The sequence below is a fragment of the Fopius arisanus genome, unplaced genomic scaffold (assembly GCF_000806365.1).
Source record: "Fopius arisanus strain USDA-PBARC FA_bdor unplaced genomic scaffold, ASM80636v1 scaffold00050, whole genome shotgun sequence".
NCBI classification, from domain to species: Eukaryota; Metazoa; Arthropoda; class Insecta; order Hymenoptera; family Braconidae; genus Fopius; species Fopius arisanus.
The window spans coordinates 93,933-102,186 of NW_011887789.1; the positions used below are offsets into that span (position 1 = coordinate 93,933).

The following is an 8,254-nucleotide window of genomic DNA, read 5'->3' on the forward strand; positions in this document are numbered from 1 at the left end:
CCATGTGGATATTGTTGTGAAAAATCCCCAGGTCCTTGAGTCTGCTGTGTATAATCCTGATCTCCATCATTGTGCCCATGCTGCTCATGCCCATGAACACCATGTCCCCGATGGTTATTTCTATCCTGACGCTGTCTCTCTTGACCTCCAAATTCAATACCACCTGACTGTTGATTAAAATTTATACCATCCTGACCATTTCGACGGTACCCCTCTCGATTCCTATTCTGATTACCCACTTGTAAACCACCAGCGTGCTGACCGAGATCCTCACTTTGTTGCGTCAAATCTCGAGTTTGTTGAGTCAAATCCTCAGTTTGTTGTGTCAAATCCCCAGTCTGTTGTGTCAAATCCTCAGTCTGTTGTGTCAAATCCTCAGTCTGTTGTGTCAAATCCTCAGTCTGTTGTGTCAAATCATCCTTAATCTCCCTCTTATACCTTTTACAAAGCGTTCCATAAGCTGCGCCATGGCAACCCGATCCTTGACCTCCATAATTAATACTCTCAACTTGACCGCTGTTCGACGGACACCAGGTGCTGTACTGTCCATCAGCACCTCGGCAGCGCCCACCCACGCTACGAATAGGTTCTAAAACATGACTAGTGCCATAAGTAGTTTCTTTACGACTGCCTGACGAATTCCAGTTCTCTTCAACTGTTTTCGTTGGAGATGTGTGAACAGGATAGACTTGTTCGCTGTGCTGATTGTACCCAGAGCCCAACTGATTATATCCTGCATTATGCTGATTGTATCTAGCATCATGTTGACCGTATCCAGCACTACCCTGGTGATATCCCGTACTGCCCTGATCATACCTAGCATTGTCATGAGTATATCCTCCTGCTGAGTGTTGTGTATATCGTCCACCATGCTGACCATAACCAGAATGCTGGGTGTAATCAGCATGTTGACTGGTACCACTCGACACATCTTGATTACCACTTGCGTAACCACTCTGACCATGTGACCTGAAACAAAAATAATCAGTATTTTCCACTCCTTCGGCGTGAGGGTTACAACATACCCATATTGATACGAATGTTGATATCCGCCTGATGTGCCCGAAACGTACTGGTTATTACTAGGAATGCTCTGAACTTGTGCGGGATGACTGCTTGTAACACTTACACGTCTCTGGTATTCCTCATCACGATTAATCGATGCTCCAACGGGAGCCTGTGGAAGGCCGGATTGATGAGCAGATTGATGAGCAGATTGATGACCAGACTGATGAGCAGTTGATATTACTGTGCCATGACTTTTTGTCCCGCTCTGCACGAGATTAGCAGAATGCTGGGCCTGCACTTTTAATTCATTCAATTTAGTCTCAAGTGAATTAATCTGGCCAATTAATCTATTCCACAATCCATTATCTCGAACTGCTTGCTTCATCTGATCTAAGTGCTGCTGTACAACATCAGTGTATGATTGATAATTACTCAGCTGTCCCATCTGCACGCGTTCAGTGCACTGGCTGATGTAAGACTCAAGATTTCTCGCCATGTCCTCAAAATTTCGGAGTACAGTCTGTGATACTTGAGTGGTTGGTACCTGGTGTACACTGAGATCTTCGATATTCTGGGAGTGATGACCATTCGAGTTGATCTCCCAGTTTTGATGATGCTCCTGGTGGCTCGAACCACCTGACAATCGATCTCCTGTCAATCGTTCTTGGAGAAGATCATTGCCAAGGCCACCACTTCCAGTTCCCCATGAGTTTGTATAATTCTTCTTGAAGTAGCGCATCTGCGAATTGTCTGTCTCAACTTTACCATGCTCTTGGTAAACTTGTCCACCATCCTCCGTTTTGTAAGCAGCATTTTTATGCCACGTTCCTGGCTGGCTGTAATCCAAATGGTGCGCTTCTTGGAGTTGATTCATCAGGCTCTGGTGTAGCTGCTGAAATGCGGCATTCTGCTGAGTCATGAAATTTCCATGGGTGCTTACACCAGTCATGGTCTCATGACTGAAGGTTGAACCTGATGTACCACAATTGCTGTAGCAGGGTTTTGGAGCTCCAAGAGCTTGTGCCACCACGGCACAAATAATTACGGCCAATTTCAAGGCCATTCTTCCACGGTTTCTACGAAAATCAAAGTCTCTCAAGTATTTCTCATCGAGTGATACTGTGCTCACTAATATTCGGGTATTACCTCAAGGGTCTCCACTTGTCACTATTTCGAAGAGTTTCAGTGTTCACTGGTAAAAATCGAGTGCACTTGTAGCTGATCCGAGGATGTGCGTTTGAATTTATGTATCATCACCCCTTCTCCAGCGACATTATGATGACTCTCAGGGCACATTCTATTACGTATTGGGTATTCTCGAATACACTATTATCAATTTTAATCGTGACTTCAATTGTTGTCCTATCAGAGATGAAAATTCTTGGGAAAATAATGCCCTTTGACAGCCCTGCTGATAACCATTGGGAAATTCAAAAATTAATAACTGTCATTGTTATTATTATAAATAAATTGACATTTTCCACAATTTCGCTCCAGAAAAATATCAATGTCTTTTTAGAACAGGAAGTCGACAAAAAAGTGATTCATCTGTTCTTAAGATTTGATTACTTATTCGATTGCATGTCAGTAAAACCGAGTATTAAAGTTTTCATTTAAATAGGAGAATGAAGTCATCTCGTTTGCTTGGTTGAACGGTGATTTTGAGGAGTCGTTAACAATTATAAAAAAGACTAACATCTCAAGATATTTATAACGTCGATCAATCGAGAATTACACAGTGAATCCATATTTGGAATGATGTGATGTCATGAAGACATCCGTGTTCCCTCAGTTTGCCTTAGATTTACTTTCAGTCTGCGTTTCCAGGTATCACCTCAAGGATGCTGAGACGAACACTTAGTTAATTGGCATATTCCTATTCTCAATATCATACAAACGATTATTCATTCTGAAATTCAGTCCTGTGTTGGAATCCTGGGACGGCAATGAGCATCATCTACATCATCTTCATTGAATCTCATCGATTTATAGCTGCGGGTTTTTTGATTTATTTATTATCCGAGTAATTAAATTTCTTGAATATTCTTTTAGAGTTGCATATCGAATTTTTCTATTGAGATTTTTCTAATATCACGCGGCATCACGGGATTTTACCAAAAACTAGGGAAGTTCTATCTCAATGATGAACGTGGTGATACCCTACATTCGATTAAGTGACCTTCGTGAAATATGAACTCTGGTCCGTTGATATCTCATTTCTTCTCCGACGATGTCCACAGACATCCCAGACGCAATTCTATTTGTCTCGGTCTGAATATAATTGAATTCATCTCGCTTTTGCATGAGCTACATGAGTACCCGGGTAAAAAAAAAATTTCATCGGAATATTTTTTTCCAAATCTTCAAAGAACTTCTGCAAAACTTTTCAAAACAATTGTATTTTTGGGAAATGTTTAGAAAGATTTTTCAAAAATTTGTTTCGGAAATTTTTTTTATCATTTTTTAGAAATTTTTGCGAATATAATTTTTTTTTTGATTATCCTGTTGTTTTCTTACTTCTTTGATTTTCCGATATTCTCAAAAAATATGCCATCTAAATCATAAAAAAAATTTCCTATTCAAATTTTTGAAAAATTTTTCAAAACCTTCTCCCAAAAAAAAATTATTTTCTTTGCGTTCTTTTTTTTGTTTCATAAAAAAAATTTCTAAAAAGTTTTCCATAAATTTTTTGAAAATTAAAAAAATATTCCGATTACAATTTTTTTTTTTTACCCGGGTAGATGAACTTGATCTCATTTATGGGAAATGATGAATTGCTCTGGCTGGGCACTTCTCGTTATCAGTCCCAATGGAAAAATGAATGAACATCAATTTCAGGGGCCCAATTAACGATGATTATTCTCGCAGTAATGTGATTTCTCTTTCTCTCAACACAACTTCAGCGCGGATAAGAGAATTTCTTCGAATTCCCCGTGCGTGATTGGAGAATGATTCTCGATAATAAATTGATCCATGACCTGGAGATACGCACGGAGGTTTTTTAATATCGTAAATTTTCGTGGGATTTTGCCAATAGTCAATGCTCAACATTATTTTCAGTGATATGTCGCCCTGAGATAAGAATATTATGTAGGGAGATGAAAACAGTCTGACACGTGTCTTTTTTTTCGATCATAATTCAACTATTTGATATTTTTATCAATGGAGGAGAGAAGACACTTGGTGATTACTTGGGTTTTCCTCAAGGCGCCATAAACAATTATTAAAACCACTGAGATTGGAAAATACGTGGGGTGGTTTAATAGGGTCAAGAACGCGCTTAATGAAATTGTTATTCTTGTAATTAGGTCAAGGGAAATCCCAGTTTTGATGTTATTGTCATGAGAATAATTGAATTGTTTTAAAAATTTATTCGCGCGGAAAGTATCGATTAAAAACGGCGAGGCCTTTCCGCGAAAATTCAATTCTACTTTTGACGAATGATGAAATACAATTTTCCGCTGCTGTTTTTTGCGCGAATGAATAAAAATTTTTCAATTTCTTAATCTCAGAAACCCAGTACCACAATTCGTCTGTTTAATCGAGTGGATTATTACTCTGCGCACGGAGAAGATGCGATATTCGTGGCGAATGAAGTATTCAAAACAACTTCGGCGTGTAAATCCATCGGAGTTGGTGAGTTTTTCCTTCAATAAATATCGACAAGGTATGAAATTAATAAATTAACAATATTCATATATTTAGAGCCCAATCAAATCGACGGTGTCATTCTCAACAAAGCCCGATTCGAGTCGATCATTAAAGAATTGTTGCTTGTTAAACGATATCGTGTCGAGGTTTATATCAACAATGGAACCAATAGAAATCAAGATTGGACAGTGGAATACAAGGGCTCGCCAGGGAACCTGACGCAATTCGAGGATATTCTTTTTGCTAATTCGGATATTGCCGTTCGAGCTTCAATTATGGCTGTAAAATTGGGAACGGAAGGCAAATCAAAAGTAAAAAAAAATCCATTTGATCCTTCTCTCAATGGTTCGATAATGGAGAAAAAAAAAATTATTTATTTTTATTTACAGATCGTGGGTGTCTCTGTAATCGACACTGTGACAACAACAATATTTCTCAGTGAATTCCCAGACGATGACTCGTTCTCAGACCTCGAGGCACTGGTAGTAACAAATGCCCCTAAAGAGTGTCTTCTAATCGAGGGTGGAGGGAGCACAGAATTTCAGACTCTCAAGCGGCTGATGGATCGCAACGATGTGCTCGTCACGTCCCGCAAGAAGAGCGATTTCTCCACAGACTCGTTGATCCAGGATCTGAACTCTCTTCTGAAATTTAACAAAGGCCAACAGGAGAACGCCCAGGCACTCCCAGAGACGAGTATGGAGCACGCCATGTCATCAACAGCTGCTCTCATAAAATATCTGGACTTAACGTCCGATGCATCGAGCATTGGACAATTTTCGGTGAAACAGTTGGAGCTCTCTCGTTACTTGAAGCTAGATGCGGCAGTGATTAAGGCTTTGAATATCGATCCACCCCCTGGAACATCAAGTGCAGTTGGTGGTGTTGCGACGAGTATTCTGGGACTGCTGGACAGATGCAGAACACCTCAGGGGCACCGATTAATTGCTCAGTGGGTGAGACAACCACTCAAGGATTTGTCACTGATTAAGGAGAGGCACGATATTGTTGAGCAACTTGTTAAAGATAGTGATCTGAGGTCAGCACTGAGTGAGGATCACCTGAGGCGAATTCCAGATCTTGAGCAGTTGTCTAAGAAGTTGACGAGGAAAAATGCCGGGCTGCAGGATTGCTATAAAGTGTATATGTGCATGCTGCACTTGCCTAGTCTGACAAATGCATTAACCAAGGCCGATGGCTGTTCTGCTATGGACGCCATGATTATTGAGCCACTGAAAGAATCTATCAACGATATGGATAAATTTCAGCAGATGGTCGAGCAGACGATTGATCTGGAAGCCACTGACAGTGGAGATTATTTGGTGAGAGCGAGTTTTGATGAGGAATTAAAAGAATTGAAGCAAACAATGGACAAATTGAAACACAAAATAGAGAATCTCCTGAACAAGGTGGCAGATGATCTCAATATGGATGCTGGAAAGAATATAAAACTGGAGTCAACGCAGCAGCAAGGATTCTACTTCAGGATTTCTCTCAAGGATGAACCAACTCTTAGAAACAACAAATCCTACGAGGTATTCGAGTCAATCAAAGCAGGTGTCAAGTTTAGAAATGATAAACTCAGTGAACTCAATGAGGACTACAAGATTGCTCGTGAGAAGTACGAAAAACAGCAGCAGAGTGTAGTCACGGAGATCATGACTATTGCAGCTGGTTACAGTAATCCGATAAAGGCTATTGCATCAGTCGTTGCCATCCTGGATGTTTTAACAGCGTTTGCAGTGGCTGCTGTTCATGCACAAACTACTTTTGTACGACCTGAAATGATTGCCAGTGATGCTGGAGTGATAAATATCGAGCAGGCAAGACATCCCTGCCTCGAGACTCAACCCGATGTTCACTTCATTGCTAACGATGCCGCCTTCAAACGAGATGAAAGCCAATTTTTTATTATCACTGGACCCAACATGGGAGGAAAGAGCACTTACATGAAGTCAATTGGTGTTTGTGTTTTTATGGCTCACATTGGAAGTTTTGTTCCTTGCGATAAAGCTAGCATTTCAGTTATTGATTGTTTACTGGCTAGGGTCGGTGCTGACGACTCACAGACTAGAGGGATTTCCACTTTCATGATGGAAATGGTGGAAACTGCTACTATTCTTCGGACTGCAACCTGTAATTCTTTTATAATAATCGATGAACTCGGTCGTGGCACTTCCACTTATGACGGCCGTGGTGTCGCCTGGTCCATTGCTGAATATATAGCCAAGGAAATAAAAGCCTATTGTCTCTTCGCCACCCATTTCCACGAAATCACCCGTCTCGCTGACGAAGTCCCAACGGTCAGAAATTATCACGTCACAGCTCTAGTTGAGAAGGACAGTGTTACATTCCTATATTCAGTTGAGCCGGGAATTTGCGACCAAAGTTTCGGAATTCACGTTGCTAAGATGGTACAGTTTCCAGAGGATATTATCAAATTTGCTAAAGCAAAGCAGTCAGAGCTGGAGGATGGCGAGAATGTTGAGTTTGAGGGATATAACTCAGTTGAAGAGAAGAGAAAAATCAAAGCGGAAGGGGAACTATTGATTGCCAGGTTTGTAGAGAAATGCCGAACTCTCGATGAATCTCTTCCAGAGGATGATCTCAAGAAACAAGTCGAGTTGTACAAGAATGAAATTTTGGAGAAAAAAAATCCTTACATCGCTGCACTCCTAACGACTGCATAATTATCATAATATAATTATTATAATTATTGTAATATTATCGTTGTTATCATAATTATTATTAATTATAGTTATCAATTGATCCCTTGGTTGATCAGTGAAGAAGTCAAATTTGATAAGGTGATTTTACAAAAGTTATGCAGTTTCAGATTTTCCCTGAGATAAACGACTCTCGAGAGAAATTTTCCAGCATTTCTTTTAGAATTATTCATCTTCAAAAACAATGCAAAATCAATAAAAATATCGGACATTCAAGATGTATATATCATCTTTTTCACATGATTGACTTCTATTTGCTATTTTATATGTTTAGTATTACAACTGAGAGTTCAAAAATATTTGTAATTTCATTATGAATAAATCTGTTTTCTACCTTTTGTAAATGCAGTATTATAATTCGGATTTTTGTCCATCCAGTCGACAGGGTGAATTTTATTTTCTGCGATATGAATGCTTTTTGTTCTTGTGGAAATTCAAATGGAAAAAATTATTCAATATATTGAAGATATACTATTAATGAAATTATATTCTTAAAATGAACGCTTTGTCTAATGGGCAACGTGCTTGGCTGGCACGCCGACGGCTGGGGTTCGATCCCGCCAACATTCGTTTTTTTTTTATTCAAAATAATTTCAATTTTTTTTTTGTAAATGGCTAATCAATGAAAATATGGTGTCGGTGAAAATTTCAATGAATAGCTCCTCGATGTTTATGTTCCCCTGATACTTTTTCAAAAATTTCGAATTTTTCACTTTCAGTGAAAATTTCAGTGAATAGCTCCTCGATGTTCATGGTACCCTAATACTTTTTCAGAAATTTCGAATTTTTCACTTTCAGTGAAAATTTCAGTGAATAGCTCCTCGATTGTCATGTTCCCCTGATACTTTTTCAAAAATTTCGAATTTTTC

The 8,254-nt window shown here is 39.3% G+C and overlaps 2 protein-coding genes across 4 annotated transcripts in view; one reads left to right on the plus strand and one right to left on the minus strand.

Moving 5' to 3' along the window:
- Positions 1 to 2,243, minus strand: part of LOC105267752 (filaggrin-2) — a 4,406-nt gene extending 2,163 nt beyond the window's left edge. For 2 of the 3 annotated variants that reach the window (XM_011306820.1, XM_011306821.1), the window contains exons 1-2: positions 1,026 to 2,243; positions 57 to 969 (exon numbers count right to left, since the gene is read on the minus strand). In XM_011306820.1, the coding sequence (XP_011305122.1) occupies positions 57 to 969; positions 1,026 to 2,071 (1,959 nt within the window). In that variant the 5' untranslated portion in view covers positions 2,072 to 2,243. The remainder of the gene's footprint in view (positions 1 to 56; positions 970 to 1,025) is intronic. The other variant, XM_011306819.1, reaches the window with a different exon arrangement.
- The window catches only part of spel1 (DNA mismatch repair protein spel1), a 10,403-nt gene extending 2,735 nt beyond the window's left edge, over positions 1 to 7,668 (plus strand). Inside the window, exons 3-5 of the mRNA XM_011306822.1 lie at positions 4,521 to 4,644; positions 4,714 to 4,970; positions 5,049 to 7,668. Of these exons, the coding sequence (XP_011305124.1) occupies positions 4,521 to 4,644; positions 4,714 to 4,970; positions 5,049 to 7,349 (2,682 nt within the window). The 3' untranslated portion in view covers positions 7,350 to 7,668. The remainder of the gene's footprint in view (positions 1 to 4,520; positions 4,645 to 4,713; positions 4,971 to 5,048) is intronic.
- Positions 7,669 to 8,254: the final 586 nt, after the last annotated feature.